Here is a 20,339-nt window from a genome sequence, read left to right as displayed (position 1 = left end):
TTTTTTTCCCTAAACCACATCTTAAGGAGCAAATCCATTTTCCTCTAATAGCATATTTTCTCAAAGTTTAGCATAATATACCATAATGGAATTTGGCATGCAGCATGGCGGAAAAAGAGTCATTAGGTTTAAATATCAAGTTCTAGAGCCCTCTAGAGTTTAAATATCAAGCCCTAGACAAGCTGTCTGCCTCTGCCTAGCATACTGGGTGGTTCCCATGGTGTTTTGGATCTTGAGGCCCCTCTCTTGGCCTCAGTTTCCTCATCTGTAAAATAAGAGCATTTGAACTAGGCTACATAAGCCCTTTAAAGCTCTGTATCTATGACCCTATGATCACAGTTTGGAAGTAAGGATTGGCTAATAAGCCAGAAGGAGACACTGGTCAGTAATTGGCTTCTGCTGGGTCCCTGATGAATGTCTAACAAAGCACAAAGGTAGGTTGAACTTTTCCCTGAATTTTTTTTTCTTAATATTCTCAAAAGATCTTTTAAAGAATCTTGTCCTGAAAAAAATCTCATCTTAGGAGACCCATTTGTATGTGTTTGTACATGCTATTGTTGGACAGATTATGTGTTCTCAAATCTAGAACGTTGCTGTTTGAATTTTAAGTGGGTTTGGTTTCTCTCATCTAGGTCTCTGCTCAGGAACTCAGAAAGGAGAGCCCTCTCCAGTTCAAATTCCGGGCCAAATTCTATCCAGAGGATGTGCCTGAGGAGCTGATCCAGGACATTACCCAGAAACTGTTCTTCCTGCAAGTGAAAGATGGAATCCTCAGTGATGAAATCTACTGCCCTCCTGAGACCGCAGTGCTCCTTGGATCCTACGCCGTTCAAGCCAAGTTTGGTGATTATAATAAAGAGGTGCACAAGTCAGGATACCTCAGCTCTGAACGTTTGATCCCACAGAGGTAATCCCACACCGCACTGTCTGTGCTTCATCATCCATTCATTCGCTCGTATCATCCTTTGGTAGTATCGGGAGTGGCAGGACCAGGGTTGGGACTCCAGTGACTTCTGGGTTTTGTATGCTTTTAAAATGAGTCACTCTGGGCTTTTGACTATCCCAGCCCACAAAGTGTACTTGGTGAAGAAGTTGATGACTGCTTTTAGCGTAGTTTCAGGTAGTGGGAGGAAAATATAACCAGAAAGGAAAAATATCCTGTCCTCGTGGAACTATGAAGGTGGGAAGTGGGTGTGGCCTTCTGTTCTACTCACCGCTGCGTGTGTGTTGAATCCCCTAAGCGAGATGTAAATTCCTTAAAAATGGGGTGTCCTTAGTGCCAGGCACAGTCCCTTACTCCTAGTTAATGCTTTGTAAATGTTGGATTGAGTTAAACTTAGTCACACTTCTTCTTCAAATCCCTACTTAGTCCCAAATTAATTTGCTTTGCTTAATCTAGGAGTTTTCTTCCACTTTCCCATTACTGTCTGTATGTTTTATATCCTCTTTCCTCTCTTGAGAAAAAAAAAAAGACATCGAAGAACACTGAAGTTTTCCAGCCAAGATTAGAGCAGGTTTGGGCTGACAACCATGAATAGAGATCTAAACTTCTGCATTTCTCTGTTCTGACTCCAGTATAGCATGTTCCAAGGTAGCAACAAAAGCTTCTTAGACTTTTATCTGAAGGAAAGTAAGGATTTTTCTGTAGATGGGATGGGGGAGGCAGATTTCAAAGCTTTCGGCATCCTTTAATTAAAAAAGAGACAAAGAAAGAAAAAGGAAAGAAGGAAGGAAGGAAGAAGTGTTAGTTTCCCTTTTTTTGTATTTCAGAGTAATGGACCAGCACAAGCTCTCCAGAGAACAGTGGGAGGATCGAATCCAGGTGTGGCATGCTGAACACCGTGGGATGCTGAAGTAAGTGCTCAGTGCTTAGTACAAACTGGTATTTAGGTCATCCCCAGCTCTTCCAGTTAATCTTCTTTACCATGTGACTTCAGTTAGGAATCTCTAAATAATTAGCTCTAGGAGGCTCTTGAACTGTTTTCAAGTCCTAATGCCTAATAAGGTATTAAAAAGTTTTAATATAACTGGTAGAGCATTTGTTTTTGTTGTGGTTTTTTATTTATTTCTCATAATTAAATTATAGTTATAGCCTGGGGACCAGCCTTTACATATAAGCTTAGGAAAGTTCCTTCCCAGGCTGCCTTTCCTTCTTTGGTTCTTTTTTTAGGGGAGGGAAAAAAAAAACCAAAACTAAGCATCTCAAATAATACAGAAGCTACCCCCCCCCCAAAAAAAAACCCCAAACCCATTGTTGTCCTGTTTTTCTCGGCTGCTTAAGTGGTATTAGTTTGTTCATGCGTGGTATGCAAGGTAGTTGACTCCTCATGGGTTTTTATTGGACAAGGCAGAACCCCTAAAAGGCACATTGATCTTAGAGAAACAAAAATGTTGCATGGAGGTGAGAAGTCCAGGTCCTGGTGTTTGTTTAAATAAGTCTTATTGGGGCTCTTTGTTTCTACACCACAGTCATTTCTGGAAATCTCATCCCCACTGTAACAAAGGAAAACTGTTACAAAAACACCCCCCTACAGTGACCTTGACATTCTAGCCAATGTTGTTCTTTTAAATGGTGCACTGCTTTGTTTCCTGATGTGATTTATCATCCAAGTGCTCCTTATTTTCATACATTGGCAGCATTTTGAGATTGGATGCCAGGCTCAGAGTCTGGAAGGGTCTTGTTTGTGAGGTTCTTGGCAGCCATAGCTTATTGCTTATGGCACCCCCATGGTTGAACCCATCTGACTCAAGTAGATCCCCTGGGCGGGGTGGACAGGGAAAAGTAGGCAGGAGAGTGGTCTGCAATAATAAGTGAGGAAAGCAATAGGGACCCTGGAATTACCATGCTGTCCAGAGAAGAAATAATCTGCTAGGTCAGCAAAGATAATGCCATATCACTTAATAAAGACCATTTTTGTCGGGTCTACAAAGACATCGAGGTTCTGTCTTGATTTGTCAAGAGAGCAATCCCTTATGACGTTAGGGATGGACACCGTCATCCATACTGCGCATTCAAGATTAATATCAGTACTCTGTTCTTTTCCACCATTGATTTCACCTGCCCACTTAGGTCCTTGCTATCCTGACAACCTCTCTTGTTCTTTCTGAGTGCTACAGAGAGGGGATGGGGGAATAATGACCAGCAAACAAAAAACTGCCAAAATCATACTTATCTTCTTGGGATTACAATTGAAATTAATTTTATACTAATCTAGTGTTTTTTTCTGTGTGTGTGCGTGTGTATTTTAATCTCCCCAAATAGAGATAATGCTATGCTGGAGTATTTGAAGATTGCTCAGGACTTGGAGATGTATGGGATCAATTATTTTGAGATAAAAAACAAAAAAGGAACAGACCTTTGGCTCGGAGTGGATGCCCTTGGGCTGAATATTTACGAGAAAGATGATAAGTGAGTTGAAACTTTTCTCTTTTTTTGAGCTTATGGAGTGGAAGGAATGGGGAACAGATGGGGAGTTAGCGGTCCTGAATGGGGCTGAGTGAAGGCCTTGGTTCAGCTTTGTGTTGGCCCAGGAAAAGGACAGTTCTTGAAGGTCTGTTTCTACTCTGTCGATACGAGTGCATCAGAAACTTGGCACAAAGACCCTTTTTTGTCACTACCTTCTTTCCTAATCTCATTCGATATTAAATGTTTACAGTACATGCAATGTCTCTAAATGTTCAGAATGTCGACTCTATGTGGGGGGGAGTATAGTATATCCATTACAATTTAGATAAAATTCTATAGACCCATTTGTGTGGGGGAAGAACTGGGAGGGAATAAGAAAGAGTAACCTTAGGGAACCTGCAAAATGGGGCAGAAAGAGGGGGATTAGGGCAGGTGGATCGTCAGTGAAATCTTTCCCTGCCCCTTTCTTTCTCCTAATCACTAAAACTTACAGGTCCAACTGCCACCCACACAGTTCCTGGCAAAGCTTACAGGCCAATGCCTGAAGGCTCTCTATGAGATCAGCTCTTATATCAAATTTCTGCTAATGCAATTAATCAACATTTATTAAACATCTACTATGTGCCACACACTGTGCTAAATTCTAGGGATACAAAAAGAAGCAAAAGATAATCCTTACCCTCAAGGAACTTGCAATCTAATATTTATGAGAGTTATCAGAGACCTTTTTAAGGCCACATAGATTAGTGCATTAACATAGAATACTCATTTAACCTAAACCCTCTAAACTTTTGGGAGTTGCTTATTTGCCCTACATTCATTATTTAGCTTATGAGAGCCAGGACTGTTTTGTTTTTGTCTTTGTATCTCCAGTGATAGAGAGGCAGCTTGGCATAGTAGATAGAGGGCTGACCTCAGAATTAGAAAGTCTTGGGTTCAGGTCCTGCCTCTAACATACTGGTTGCCTGACAATGATTGTCACTTAAGTTTTCACTACTCTACAGGTGCTCATTTATATTAGAAGAGGGAGCTTTCTTCCTGAAAATTCCCTACTTTGATGAAATAATAATTTTTTTCATTCATTCATTGACTCAACAAAATCCAGGTCTGGACCAGAAACAAAGAAAGCCCCAAACCCAAGTGTTTAGCACTGTGTTGCTTTGCTTGTCATAAGCATTTAATATATGCTTGTTCCCTGCCTTTCATCCTAAAAACAGTGAATGGAGATTGTAAAGAGTCTTGGTCTTGATTGAAACGATAAGAAAAAACTTTAGCAACACTATCCAAAGTGAAATGTCTTTCCTTATCAGGTGGCAGGTTCTCCCTCACTGGGACTTTCCTTTCAAAAGCTTTCTGAGCATTTGTGAGGTGGGCTATAAATGGGATTCTTCAACTATAGGTTGGGTTCAGTGGTCTCTGAAGTCTCATCCAGGTCTGAGATTCTTTGCTTCTGTGAGAGATACTGCAGTGATTTGGGGTACAGGAGGGTGGGGGAACAAGATGTAGATGTTAACTCCTTGTTGTCCTTGGGGTCCTCCAATAGCTCAGAGCTATGTTACCCTTATAGTTGAGAGTTCTGTTTGGGAGCACAGATGGATGTTGAGTCCCTAGTTAACCTCTGCTTTCTCAGTTTCTTCATCTGTAAAATGGGGATAATAATAATAACACCTACCTCCTAGGGTTATTGTGAGGATCCAGTGAGATAATAATTGTAAAGCACTTACCTGGTACATAGTAGCTGCTATGTAGTTATTATTGTTATTATTATGTTAGTTGTTAGTATCTTTGTTATTCCTGCAGAGAAGTCATTCAGTCAGTAAGCATTTATTTAAATAAATGCTGTGTGTCAAATTTGTGCCAAGTGCTAGGAATACAGAGAATGCAAAAAAAAAAATCTCCCCCAAAACTAGTCCTTGCTCTCAAGGAGCTCATAGTCCAGTGGGGGAGACAACATGAAAGCATGGATAATACAAACAAGATACAGACGGACTAAATTGGAGATGGTTTCAGAGGGAAGGTACTAAGATTAAGAGGGTCTTTGAAAGGCTTTTTGCAGAAGGTGGAACCTCAGCTGAGACTTGAAGAACGTCTGGATGCAGCAGTGCGGAGGGAGAGAATTCAAGGCTTAAGGGACTTGACTTATATGTGGTCCTCTAGTCTTCTGAATCACAACCCTTGATTCTCAATTGTGGAAGTGGTCAGTTGAATCCAGGCACTGACAGTTCAACCCTGTTAACTTTTCAGGGCCTCAGTTACCTTATCTGTCTAATGGGAATAATATTACTTGTACTGACTTCTCAGGGTTGCTGAAGAAAACTCTTTGACATACATAAGACTTTAAAAATGTGAGTCCAAAGCCATTTTAGAAATCACTTGCTCCTCTAGCTGTGTGCCCTTTTGTAAAACGAGGGTGTTGGCTAAGATGGATCCTTCTAGCCTTAGTTAAAAGGCGTGGTTCTGGCCCTTGTCCTGCTCCTCCCAATTACTGCTGCAAATGAATTAATAGGATCCTGGATTTAGAACTGAAAGAGACCCCTAGAGGTCCTTATTTTACAAATTGCCCAGAGTGACCAGAGCTGGCATTTGAATCCGGTCCCCTGACTCCAAATCCTTCATTTTTTTTTCCCCACTGTGCCATATATTCTCCCTCTGGATCACACTCATTTATTTGTTACCCTCCACACTAAAACAATTACAAGTGAGCGTAGTTGTCTCTGGTCTCAGTGTCATGGAGGACCAGAGGGGGACGCTTTTTTATTTCATGTAGATGGTTTGGTTTACTCGAGTGTGTGGGAGGACAAAAGATATTAATGTTCTCTTTCCCAGTGAGAGAGACCCAACTTAGGGAATGACGGCTTTGAGGCCCGGCCGTCAGGAAGATATCTCGGTCCTAAGGAGAACAGTACACAAAATCAAAGGGGAAACTCAGAGTACCCACCATGGGGTCGGAAGAGTGAGACTGCCTCTTGTCTTAAAGTTTAGTTTCCTGAATGATAAGGTTTAGTAATAGAGCCACGGTTATCCAAACAGGTTTTTCAAGCCGCATATAGTAACCATAGGCAGGAACTTGCTGATGTCAGCTCATAACTGCCCCCAAACCACAGGCGTTTCTGTCTTTTCCTGAATAAGAGTTTGAGCCCCATTCAGACCTCCTTTTCTGCTCTCAGCCCTCTCTAGTCTCCCCACTTGTCGGTTTAACCAACACTTCCGTTATTTGGTTTGTAATTTCCCCAAGCTGAAAAGCTTTAACATAGGGGTAAGCATGCACCTTCTCTTCTCTGTCTCTGTCTCTCTCTCCTCTCTCCTGAGACACACCTTGTTTTTATTTCTAAGTCCGCCCTTCCCTGGAATCAGTCTGGTGACCAAAGTCTTTTTCCTTTTGAACTGAGTTTAGAAGTCAGTGAGTAAGTATTTATGAAAAACCTACTATGTGTGCCCAGAACTATTCTGAGCCCTTGGAAACTTGGTCATAGGTATAATCAAAGGGGTTGAAAGTCAGGCTTGAGGAACACTGAGAGCTCACTAAAGCTGTGTTATGTTATGTTATGTTATATGTTATATTAAATGGTAAATTTCTCATACATACATACACACACCCAAATATCTGTCTTTTTCTATTTCTCTACCTATACACATACATCATTCCTAATAGAGAGGAACATAATACATAATAGATAAGGAAAGGCTTAGGCTCCAGCTTGCCTCTGATACCTACTGGCTGTGTGACCCTGGTCAAGTCACTTAGTTTTCAGTGCCCTAGACAATTCTTAACACTTGAAGTTGCAGTTGCTAACATGCATGGGTAGGAGGGGTTTCCTCAGTGGTAATACCAGTGAATTCTAGATCTAGACCGGAAAAACCCTGATCATTGCTTATAATAATGTTAAGTTAAGTGTTTGGAATTCATTGCTCCAACAACAAAGAAATTCAGATAAAGCAAAGATGAGCTGAGTCTGTTGATAGCTATATTAATAATAATAACATATAACAGATGGTAATATCTAGTGTTTATATAGCACTTTAAGCAAAGAGCACTTTACAAATATTATCTCTTTTTATCTTCGTAACAACCCTGAGAGGTAGATGGCTGTTGTTATTCTCATTTTACAGATGAAGAGTTGGAGGTTAAATGACTTGCCCAGGGTGCTACCAGTCATCAGAGAGCCATTGATGGCAAGATGCCCAGGCCCACGACCAAGGAACAGGAAAGATGATGGCACAGGCTGATGATCTAATTTTTCCAAGAATAGCAACAGAAATCCTCTATGTTTGAGGGGAGGGAGAATGTAATGATAGGAATACGTAGAAACCAGCCGTTTCCTGGTTGCTTAATGTTTAGAAAGAGTTGTAAACTTAGTCTCTCTGGTCCCACAGCATTAATTATGCCATCGCAAATTGAGCCACACTGGTGTGGTTCATTGTTTCTATCTCATTACCAGCTCTGATGCGGGCTTCCCACAGAAACCCCACAGGCAATGACTATACATACATAGGGTGAAGCTGGCGACTAAATCAGATGATTTCGTTAAGCCCCCTTCTACCTGTTAATGCTGGCTCATACTATTGACATACGCAGATTGTTGACGCCCTATGTATGTATGAATACATATAGTAAAATTACTTTCCTTCCTTAGATCCTAATATATTATGCCCAGATTTAAACAAATTACTTCAAGCAAAGTACTTAAATCTATCCATCCTACTTCAGAGGCATGCTACCTGTGTGACTTTGGGCAAATCAGTTTAACCTCCCCGTGCCTCAGTTTCCACATCTGTAAAATGAGGGAGTTAGAAAAGATGATCTCTAAGGTCTTTTTCTGCTGTAGATCTTATGACCCTATGATCTTTTCCCTTACTGTGAGTAATATGTTAGCCAGGTAGCTAAATGGAGATTGTTTCTGCCTTTGTCTCTTAATGATGTCACAGGGTATATGCTAAATTCAGCCTAGAACCTGGGCTGTATAACCTATAAAGATTATGACTACAGTATTGGTTGAATACTTATTTAAGTGACCAGGAATGAATACAGAATTTGGAGTCATAGTTGCTACTTTTAAAACATTGTGACCTTGGACCAGTCACTTAACTTCTAGGCTTCAGTTTGATCACCTGTAAAATGAGGACTAGTTTCAAGCCTTAAGTATATGATCCAGTCATGATGATCCATTTTGTTGGGTGCTGTGAGAGATAAAAGGAAAGTATTAGTTAGGATCCCTCCCCTCAAGGAGATTCAAAGTCCCAGGAAGATATGATGTAAAGTTAGGATACAATACCAGGATTTAATAGCTATGCGAAACATTAACTTGAAAGTCATTTATTTAGCAAGTATTCAAGCACATAATTTTTGTATGACAGATTTATATATATGACACAATAGGTTTTAGAATTTAAATTTATTGGATATTTGATGAAATATTTGTTAAATGTCTAGAATATGCAAGGTGCCAGCAATACAAAGACAAAAATTAAAGTTGGCCTTTATCTTCAGTCATAGTTGGGAATAAAACATTTAAGTAGAAGAGTAAGTTTATGATACTTTGAGAAGGGAAAGAGTACTAGTAACTAGTGAGTCAAAAAGAAAAATCCTGTATACAGCAGGGGGACTTAAGATAAGCCTTGAAGAAATCTAAAAATTCTAAGAGATGGAAGGGAGAAGGAAGTGTATTTTAGGCATGGGTGCAAAGGAATGGAGATGGAAGATGAAATTTAGACATGTTTAAAAGGATTGTGGAGTATGTGAAGGAGAATAATGTGAAATGAGTCCACAAATAATAATAATAATAGCAGTGTAGTAGTAGTAGTAGTTGTAGTAGTAATAGTAGTAGCAGCAGCAGCAGCTAACATTTATGTAAATGCTTTAAGGTTTATAAAGCGCTTTATAAATATTATCTCATTTTATCTCCAAAACAATTCTTGGAGGTAGGTGCTATGAATACGCTTAGTTTACAAATAAAGAAACTGAGGCTGAGAGAGATTAAGTAACTTGCCCAGGGTTACCAGGTAGTAAGTATCTGAGGCCATTGTAGGTTGGAGCCCAACTCTAAAGAGCTGTAAATGCTGAGTTGGCATTTTATCCTAGGGGCAATAGAGAGCCATTGAAGAATAGCTTTGGAGTAGGAAAATGAGTTTAGTCAAATCAGAACTTTGGAAAGATTATTTTGGCAGTTATGTAGAGGATGGATTGGAAAGGAGGAATGATCCATTAGGAAACTGTTGTACAGATGGGAGATAATGAGATTTTTTTTCTTGTTACATCTTAATTTCTGAACTGCCTCCCTCTCGCCCTCCCCACCTCTTTCTAGAGAAGGCCAACATTTCACACATACACACATGTATGCCCACACACACACACAAACACACATAAAACCATATTATATGTACTTGTATTAGTTCTTTCTCTGGAGGTGACTAGCATTTTCCTTCATATGTCCTTTGTAGTTGATTTGAGTATTTATAATACTCAGAATAACTTAGTCATTCACAATTATTCTTCAAACAATACTGCTGTTGCCATATACAATGTTCTCTTGGTTCTGGTTATTCACTCTTCAGTATTTCATGCAAATCTTTCTGTATTTTTCTAAAATCAACCAATCCGTCATTTCTTATACTAGTATTCCATCACAATCATATACCACAACTTGTTTAGCCATTCCCCAATTGATGGGCATCCCCTCAAGTTCCACTCTTGCCACCACAAAGAGAGCTGCTATATATATTTTAGAATATAAAGGTTCTTCTTTTTCCCTGATCACCTTGGGAAATAGACCTATTAATGTTATTGCCGGGTCAAAGGTATATACAGTTTTATAGCTCTTCAGGCATAATTTGAGACTGCTCTTCAAAATAATTGAATCAGTTCACAATTCCACCAACAGTGTATTTAGCATCTCAGAAGTCTTAAACTTACATGGTAGCTATGTGAGTATAGAGAATGGAATAGGTATGAGAGATATTAGCATCAGCAAACATTTGCAGCTGATTGGATATGAGAGTTAAGGGGACAGTGAATACCCAAAGATGATTCCAAGGTTACATATCACCAAGATGGTTGGTGTCCTCAACAGAAATATGAAAGCTTGGAAGGGAGGGTTATAAGGGAAGATGATAAGTTCCATTTTTGTACGTGTTTAGTTTGAGATGCTTATTGGACATCTGGATGGAGATGTCCAGGAGATATTTGTTGATGTAGGATTGATGTGATATTCAGGAGAGAGGATTTGGGAGTCATCTGTAGAGAAGTGACTGAGCTGTACTAAGTAGGCCCATAGTTGTACATTGACCTTTTTTCTCTTTTTATTTCTTTAGATTGACTCCAAAGATTGGCTTCCCTTGGAGTGAAATCAGAAACATCTCTTTCAATGACAAAAAGTTTGTCATTAAACCCATCGATAAGAAGGCACCTGTAAGTTAACTTGGGTTTGAGGCGGTTTTTTATTTTTATTCCTCAGAGCAAAATGAGGTTTTAAGACAGTGTTCAGATTGCTCTGACATTTGAGAAGGAGCTGGTGACTTAGTCTATTCATTTGTATGGGGAGAACAATGACTAGCACAGTTATATAGAAAGGGCCTCTTGTGCCACATGACTGCTCATTATGGTAAGAGGATGAAGTGGAAAACATACACTAATGGAGAGCTCGCCATCCCCATTAACCTAGTTTTTGATTCAGAATGGCCTTTTTCTTCTTAATGAATCATTGCCTCTCTGGGCACAGTTTTTCTAAATGATCAGTATCCTCTCATGGGACTGGGGGCCCCAGGGTTGATAATTCATAATTGTTTATCTTCCTATGGTGGTTGGGAACCCCTCTTGTCCACTGGGCATCTATGTTGCAGCACCATTTTCTTGATCTCAGGTGGATTTCTGATTATGAGATCTCTAGCAACAGACCTTTGAGCATTTTGCCTTTGGGAACTGTCTTGGAAACTTGACAAAGTTAAGAAGAACTAGATTCATAGTTTGGGTTTCACTTAAGGAAAACCTGGTTGTAAACGAGGGAAACCTGCCAATTTCTCTGTATGATGGGACCCAGGAGATTGGCTTGTGATTTGACCAGAGCAGGGATTTTTAACTTGGGCCCCTTTGTCAATCTAGTCAGACATTATTCTCAGAACAATGTTTTTTCAATGTATAAAATGAAATACAAAAGAAACCAATGATACTGAAATAAATGTGGTTTTTTTCCCCCATTCAAATAAACAGAAACTATCTGTGGGTCCCTTGAGAATCCATGAACTCCAAATTATATGATCTCCTGTGGTCTCTTTCAACTACATTATCTCTGATTGTGACTGACATATATTGAGAGTCATGGTTTATTTTGAGTTTGTTGGGTTTTTTTTTTTCCATTCTTTTCCAAGACAGGGACAGATTTTTTTGCCTACACTTCTCTGAACTTTTAAATCCAACACACAATACACATTTTATTTATTATTTAATTATTGATCATTCTATTTCATTATTAATAATACTCTTAAATTTGTTATTTAATATATATTAGTAATTATTTAACACACAACTATCTGGCAGCTGAAAACTGCCTATAATCCTTCCATAAACAAAGCCAGTTCTTTTAATGCCTGGTTCTGTATTTTACCAAAATTATAACGAAGGGAAAAGACTTGGTGTCCTTGGGTCGTTGGTTCCTTAGTTACAGCATTAAGCTTAGGAAGGCAAACATGGGCTGTAGTCCATGCCTTGGGTATTTATGTATCCTCTTGAGATTAGGTATTGCTTAGGGATGGTAACCCGCTCAAGAAAGAACACAGTGCTATTGTCCAATTACTTTTCCCTTACTGTCAACACAGCATAATTTAAAATCGGCATGTCTTGTGACATAGTTTGTGAAGGTATTTTCTTCTTTATTGAAAATCCTTCCTGCTGTTTGTGAACTCCTGCCTCTTCCACTGTTAGTAACAACACAGTTATTTCAAATTAAAGCAGTATTTGATGCCAGGACTTCAGCTCCACAGGAGCAGTTCACATTAATTTACAGCTTCCTTCTGAATGAGGTTCGTTGTAGGTATTATTGATGATAGAAACTGAGGCAAAGCAAAGCTGGGAAAGTCATTAGGGTACTAGGGCTGTCCATTTCGTGGAGTGAGCCCTGGATCTGTAGTCAGCAAAGTAGAGTTTGACAGTGTGTGTGCAGTGCTTGCTGTGTGACCATGGGCAAGTTACTTAAGCCTTTCCAGGTCTCATTTTATTTATCTGTAAATTAGGGGGAGAGGAGGCTAAACAGCCAAAGTTCCTTGCAGCATTAAATCGGTGGTTCTTTTTAGAAGGGCTTTTGGTATATTCTCATACAACTCCATAGATTCAGAAGTTTAGAGCTGGAAGCAACTTTAGAGGTCATATAGACCAACTGCCTCAGTTTACAAATAAAGATCGACTTGATGGTTCTTCGTCTAACAAGTGCAGAACTGGGCATTTTTTTATTCAATTTTATTTTTATTTTCAGTTCCAAATTCTCTCCCTTCCTCCACTCCCAGTCCCCATTTACTGAAGGCAAGAAATGCAATACTTACACATATGAAGTCATGCAAAACATATTTCCCCAGTACCCATTTTCGGGGTGGGGGAACAAGAAAAAGAAAGAGAAAAAAAATATGCTTCTATCACCACTCTGAATCCATCAGTTCTCTACCTGGAGGTAGATAGCATTTTTCATCATCATGAGTTGTTCAGAATTATGTCATAGTCTCATTGATTAGACTTGCTAAGTGTTTCACAAGTGATTATCTTTACGTTATTACTGTTACTGTGTGAATTGAAGAACTGGGAATTTGAACCCAGGCTCTTCAATTCTGGTTCTCTGTGTGGACCATACTCCTTAGGGTTTCCTTTCTTCCTTCTTTCCTTTTTTCCTTCTTTCTTTTTCTTTCTAATTTCCTTCCCTTCTTTTTTCTTCCTTCCTTTTCTTCTTCCTTCTTTCTTTTTCTTTCTAATTTCCTTCCCTTCTTTTTTTCTTCCTTCCTTTTCTTCCTTCTTTCCTTTGTTCCTTCTTTCCTTTTCTTCTTCCTTCCTTCCTTTTCTTTCTCCTCTTGCCGTAAGATTATTTCCAATTTGGAGTATATTTTATAATAATGAACTTTCAGGCCAAGTCATTTGTACTACCTATTATTATTGCCTGGGTGATTTTTCCCCCCTCTGCTAGCTTTTTTTGTGGCTTTTTACATCAAGATGAGGCAATATGGAGATAGACCATCTCCTTTAAAAGCTTTTTAATGGTGGGCAGTGGGAACTAAGGCTTTCCAGTTTAGCTTTTCATCTCAAAGATATAAAAACAGAATCTCAGAGACAAAGATTGTGCATGCCACATTAAGATTCCTTATCTTGACTGGGTTGCACAGGGTCCCGTAAGTTTCCGTGTCTGCTTACAAATGAGTTGTTGTCCTGTAGCCATAGAAAATTACAACAGACTTTTTCCCCCCAGTCATGCTTTTGCTAATGACCAAGCATTTCCTTATTAAAAGTCAGCTGCTTAGCACTGCGCCTCAGCTTACTAATGTGTTGTATTTCATTGAGCCACCTACAGCAGACGAGGTGGGGAGTGCTACCTGGAGTGGCTAAGTCCTTTTGGCAAGATTGGGGGTTTCCTTCCTCAGTATAAATGTTCCCTACTCTTTCTAGTCAGTTTGTTAAAGAGGTTTCTGACTATGGTAGATCTCAGATGCCCCCAAGAGAGGTAGACTTTTTCTGTTTAAAAAAAAAAATCAAAAAAGGTCATTATCCCGCTGACTTCAGAGTTTGAGTAGCAGTGCCTGAAAAGTGCTAACCAGTTAACAACTTTTGACCCTTTGTTCCAAAAAGGAAAAACTTTTAATTAAATTCTAGAGGCACCGAGTTCCCAGCTTGGCTCTGACACAGCATTGAACTTTGAAGCCTGTGGTTACCTTTACAAGGGTACATCCAGACTGCTGCCACATTTTTTGAATCTCTGAGACCAAGATACTTGTAACAAAAACAGAAAAGAGCCTATGGCTACACTCACTGGCATGAGGGTAACCTGGGAGAATAACCCAGATTGCTCCAGGGGACTGGCTGTCATAGAGGTGCAACCTTGGTTCTTAGAAGACTTTTAGTTAATGAAAAAATCTCATCTCAGTCCCTAGTTCTGGTCCATTAACTTTTTTTTTTTAAAGGCTTGGTAGTTCTTTGCATATTCTCATCAGTCACAGTTAGGATCCATTTATGGTACATGATTATGAAGCCATAATACAGTTTTATTGTGTACTAAAAGGTAGGTGGTAATAAAAATACCTGTTTTCCTCCTAACTTCTCAGACACCAACTCAGGAAACCTGATGATTTAATCTAAGTATTTGAAACCCCAGAGGGAGATTTCCCCAAGAAAGCTCAGAGTAGGAGCTTTCTGGGATTGATGTTGTAATAACATCTAGAACCAGCCCCTTGTTACCAGCACTCAGAATTTTTCCTACACACACACACACACACACACACACACACACACACACAAGAATCTAGACTTCCTATACGACTGGTGGCTTCTCTATATTTTTGATGTTGCCAGTAATGTCTCAGTCTAATAGCTATTTGTACAGTGTCCATCTTTTCTATCTCATAAGTATCTTGTGTTTCCTCTGATGGTGTTTGGGGGGGCCCTCTAGTTGTAAGGAGAAGTAGGAAAGGAGCTGGACTGAAGCATTTTTGCCTTAACATGGTTGTTTCTGTTACTAAAACATCAGTTGCTATTCTCTACTTCTGTCTTTCAGCCGAATTGAGCCCCAGGATAGGGTTGAAGGTTGGAAAATGAGTGCTTTCAGATGTCTCAGCCTTAATTAGAGTACAAGGATTCCTTTCTGGCTCTTGAAATTCTGATTAAAGCATCCCTTTCCTGCAAAGGAAAAATAGTTTCAAATAAAAACTTATTTGTTGAGCGAGTATCTGTTGCAGATAGAACATATTATAATATGATTATATTGAGATCCAGTGGAAATCAAAGAGTCCCTTGTCCTCAGGAAGCCTACAATCTAATGGAGAAAATTTCCCTTCATGAGCTCATGGAAAAAGCCCAGTAGGAAATTCCGTTTCTCTCTCCATCTATTACTTTTGGGTTGGCGCCATTTTCCTCCCTTGGACAAGCAGAGGTCATTCTCTTGTACCTGTACCCCTTTCAGCCTTAGCATTTTAAGAGACACCTGTGATTTGGAAAATGGCAAAGTGATTGAGGATCACAAAAGACATTCTGTTTTGTCTTGTAGGACTTTATATTTTATGCACCTCGCCTCCGGATTAATAAGCGGATCCTTCAGCTTTGCATGGGGAACCATGAGCTGTATATGCGTCGTAGGAAGCCGGATACCATTGAGGTACAGCAGATGAAGGCCCAAGCACGGGAGGAGAAGCACCAGAAACAACTGGAGAGGTGAGCCAAGAGGAGAAGGGAGGTCAGGACCGAGGAAAGCAGTGCAGGACAACTTGTGTACAAAGATAGAATAAGATCTGTTAGTAGTCCTGGTGAATGAATGGAGCTAATGTGGATCATGGGATTGTGGATTTAAAACTTGGAGGGTGTCTCAAATCCAGCCCCCTCCTTTGACAGATAAGGAAACTGAGGCCCAGAGAGTTTGTGACTTGCTCAAGGTCACACAGGTGGCAAGGGGGAAGAATCCTCCAGCTCCAAGTCTCATACCCTTTCTTCAGTAGCACTCTGCCTTCCTAGAGAAGACTGTTCATCTACATAACATACTAGGCACCAAACCAGTTTCATCCTAACACTCCCTTCCCTCTTCCCCTGACCCCCACCCACATCACCTTTTGGCTCCCTTTTGTGTTCCGTCCTCCTCCGTTAGAGTGTAAGCTCCTTGAGGGCAGGGGCTGTTCTTTCTTTCTGCTTGTATTTGCATCCCCTGTGCTTAGCACTGCGCCCCAGTCCATAGTAAGCATTTAACAAGTGCTTCTTGCCGGACATATACAGAGCACAGGCAGGCCTGCTTACTGAACACGAGGAGTCACTGTCACTAAGGAGCTGTGTGATCTTGGGCAGTACCTTAGACTTTGGTTTCCTTGTGGGTAAAATGAGCCGGTTGGTCTTTTCCAGCTCTGATTTTCTCTGATTACTCTAACGTTGGGATGTTCATGTCTCTGGGACTGGAAACCCATTGGCAATCACCACAGTTCAAAAGAGCCACATGCCTGCCATATGCCCTATGGCATCTACTATAATTTAATATTCTCATCTAAAGGTGTAGGACTTGAGAGCCAAAGTCCTGACTGCCCTGGAAGCTGAATGTCCAAAGATAGAATATGAGAAAATGCAGAAAGATCTAAGGATCATTTTAATTACAGTCCATGATGAGGGTGGGCTTTATTGGTGAGCTTGGTTTTGAAATGAGTATGTTAGGGGCAGCTAGGCAGCACAGTGAATAGAGCTCCGGCCTTGAAGTCAGGAAGACCTGAGTTCAAATCTGGTCTCAGACACGCAACACATGACACTTACTAGCTGTGTGACCCTGGGCAAGTCACTTAACCCTGATTGCCTAGCAAAAAGCAAAAAGAATAAAAAATAAAAATAAAGAAAAATAATGAAATGAGTATGTTCTTCCACACTTGAGGGGGAAAGATATGAAGGGCTACAGGGCATGTGAAAAAGAGAATTCTCCCATAGGCTTCCACAATTTTTCAAGTGTCCATGGTTTTGTGGTTTTCTTTCTGAAGTTTGAAGTTTCTCTTTCTCTCTTCCATCTGTTCCTCTTGCCAACAGGCAGCAGTTGGAAACCGAAAAGAAGAGAAGAGAGACTGTCGAAAGAGAGAAGGAGCAAATGTTGCGAGAGAAGGAGGAGCTGATGCTGAGGCTTCAGGACTATGAACAGAAGACCAAGAAAGCAGAAAAGGGTAAGGAGGCTGATGGTATATGTACAGTTGAGCTGTCCTCATAGTGGTGGAGAGAGAGACAGGAGGAGGGAAGAGAGACAGACAGAACAATAAAGACAGAGGGACAGAAACAATGAGAGACAGGTGGAGGAGGAAAAGAGACAGAAGGAGAGACAGAAAGGAAGAGAAACAAAGGAGAGGGGAGAGATAAAGACAGAAAGATGGAAACAGAGGAAGAGACAAAGAAAGAAAAACGGGGAGAGAAGAAAGACAGAGAAAGAGGGAGAGGGAGAGAGACAACATCCCGGGTATGTCTTGTTTACCTGGTATCTCTTCAGTTATATTGGGAACTTCATTAGCACAAGGACTGTTTCTGCCTTTCTTTGTGTCCCCAGAGCTTAGCACAGCACTTAGCACATAGTGGATGCTTCATAAATGCTCCTTGACCTGTTGTTGTCTCGAAAGAGGCATCGTGTTATAAACTTGGGTCTTAGGGTCAAAAGACCTGAGCTGGAGCCAGCTGTCAATATAGGAAAAGTCACTTAACTTTTGAACCTTGGTTTTTCCTGTTGTAAAATGGGATAATTATACTTACACTGCCACACAGAAGAGATTCCAACTATGATTTTAGTCCCTTCTCACCAGGCTGCTGAACTTTGCTGAATACAACAACACACACTGAATACACAGGCAGAGAAATCCTCATTAAATCTTATTAGTTGTGTCTGAAGATGGGGTGTTATTTTCTAAGAATAGATGTTCTCCCTTCTTCAAAAAAAACCCACACACATTATATACAAATCTTTTATAAATCCCAGATAAATTTGGGTGTAATTGTTTGCATTACAAAAAGATTACAGCAAAGAATTTCACTGTAGGATTTATTGTGCATTTGGGTGCTTTGTCAAAAATTTGGTTCACACTTTTGTATGGCAAGGGTATATGTGCATAATCACACAGGCATATAGTTATGTATACAGGAGACGTGTTAAAAAACAACTATTGGATGCATATATACATATATACACACATATACATATACACATAGTGATGTATACAAGGTGTCTGTGTGTGTGTACACACACCCACCCACACATCATTGCCTTAAATGGCTACCAAACTAATTACAGACACTGACCTCACCCTTTTGTATATGGGCTAGGAAGTACCCCTGACCAAGCTGAGATTTCATCGGCTTATCGATTGAAGGCTGGAAAAGACCTTAAAGGCTATCAGGTCTAGCCCTCTCATTTTACAGATGAGTAAACTGAGGCCCAGGCATGAAACACCTTATCCCCACAGCTAGTGACTGTCAGAGTTGGGATTCAAACCTAGGTCTTCTGACTCCAAATGCAGCCCTTTGTCTATGGCCCCGTACAATTTTCTTGGATGATTTTTTGTTGGCTTTCTTTGGTTTAGTTTTGTTTTTAAAGCCTTTCAGTTGGTGTTGATGGGAAGAGAATAGGTATGTTCCTAAAATGTTTTCCTTGGAGAAATCAGTTAATGATAGCTGATGGCCCGGGAAAGGGAGGCTGAAGGGTCGCCTCTGTGCCGACTTTGGCTACTTAGGATCATGGGTTGGGTTTCTTGTTTGATTTTGTTTATCCATTCATTCATTCATTCATTATTTTTGTAGAGCTCTCCGATCAGATCCAGAAAGCCATGCAGCTGGAAGAGGAGAGGAGAAGAGCCCAGGAGGAGGCTGAGCGCCTTGAGGCTGACCGGGTGGCCGCTCTGAGAGCCAAGGAAGAGCTGGAGAGACAAACTGTGGATCAGATAAAGAGCCAGGAGCAGCTGGTAGGAATTACCTGAGTTTCAAGATGCTAAATTATAAAGGGCCTGCCACTTAGGATAAAAAAAAGTGACATCTGCCTATAATCGTTTTTATCTAGTGTTTGTAACATGATCCACTTTGAAATAAAGAGTCAGTGGGGTTGGGGGTGGTATGAGACAACCATCAGAGAGGGTGCCTCATCTTTGTAGAATAGGGTAGGGAGCCTGAGATCATCCCTGGCCTAGGGCAGTCAGAGGAAAGTGGAAAAGTGTTGGACCAGGAAACACAATCTCGAAGAGATGCCCTAGGGTGTCTGACTCACCTCTGTTAAGCCAAAGGGAGGAAGGAGGGAGGGTGGGTGGAAGATTTTGGTTACAATAGACACCATTCACCAAAATATGCAATCCTGGTTCAGAATGTTCATTCACCAGAGGACTCTATGGAAAGGATTCCAAGTATAATTTTGGTCCTTTCTCACCAGGCTACTGAACTTGCTGAGTATACGGCCAAGATTGCTCTCCTGGAAGAGGCCAGGCGGCGTAAAGAGGATGAGGTGGAAGAATGGCAGCTCAGGGTAAGGGGGGAGGGGTTTCCTTTCTTCCTCGTTGTTCTGCCCGCCTGCAGCACTCACTAGCAAGGTGAGGCAGCTGATTGGGGTTGTTTAAAGCCTTTTCTATGTCCTGTGTCTGGTGTTTGAATGGAGAACGGGGTCTGAGCAGAACGGCACTTTCCCATTCAAATGGTCTGGGACATTTCACAACCTCAGATGTTACTGTATTACCTAAGCAGAAATCCTTACTGGAATGTGAGTGACTAAATTGACTAGATTAGCAAAAGAATAAGGAACTCATTATTTGGTTTCCACCTACTTACCTTTGGGTCCTGCCAAGTCCCTTTTTAAGGTCTTACATGCTTTGCGCTATTCAACGATGATCAAAACTGGTTTTGACAAGGAATTTAATTTTGAATCCAGCTTTTCTCTCCTCAGGGGCACCTGACATAGTCTGCCTTCTTTCTCATATAGTGGAATCATAGAATTCCAGAGATGGGAGAGACCTCTGAGGCACTCTGATTTAATTCCATCTGGAGCTGGAGTGTGTCCCCCCTCCCCCATAATAATTCTAACAAATGGTATCCAGCTTCTGAATGAAGACCTCCAGAGATGAGTAACACCCCCACCCCACCCCTAGCCTCTCAAGGCAGCCTGTTCTTCTTTTGGACATCTCTAATTGTTAGGAAATTAATGGTCAAGGAAATTAAAGCAATTCCTAAATATTCTCTCTCTCTCTCTCTCTCTCTCTCTCTCTCTCTCTCTCTCTCTCT

General features: G+C 40.6%; 1 protein-coding gene across 3 annotated transcripts in view; it reads left to right on the top strand.

Moving 5' to 3' along the window:
• Positions 1-20,339, top strand: part of LOC114031459 (ezrin) — a 71,686-nt gene that overhangs the window by 48,060 nt on the left and 3,287 nt on the right. For 2 of the 3 annotated variants that reach the window (XM_027846526.1, XM_027846528.1), the window contains 8 exons: positions 633-907; positions 1,771-1,854; positions 3,263-3,409; positions 10,715-10,811; positions 15,631-15,794; positions 17,133-17,263; positions 18,879-19,039; positions 19,498-19,590. In XM_027846526.1, coding sequence (XP_027702327.1) covers positions 633-907; positions 1,771-1,854; positions 3,263-3,409; positions 10,715-10,811; positions 15,631-15,794; positions 17,133-17,263; positions 18,879-19,039; positions 19,498-19,590 — 1,152 coding nt within the window. Of the gene's footprint in view, positions 1-632; positions 908-1,770; positions 1,855-3,262; positions 3,410-10,500; positions 10,518-10,714; positions 10,812-15,630; positions 15,795-17,132; positions 17,264-18,878; positions 19,040-19,497; positions 19,591-20,339 lie in introns of those variants that run through there. The other variant, XM_027846529.1, reaches the window with a different exon arrangement.

This window comes from Vombatus ursinus, unplaced genomic scaffold (assembly GCF_900497805.2).
Source record: "Vombatus ursinus unplaced genomic scaffold, bare-nosed wombat genome assembly UNPS02015175.1, whole genome shotgun sequence".
Lineage (NCBI taxonomy): Eukaryota > Metazoa > Chordata > Mammalia > Diprotodontia > Vombatidae > Vombatus > Vombatus ursinus.
The sequence above is the reverse complement of the archived record's forward strand: the minus strand, read 5'-3'. Positions and strand labels throughout refer to the sequence as shown.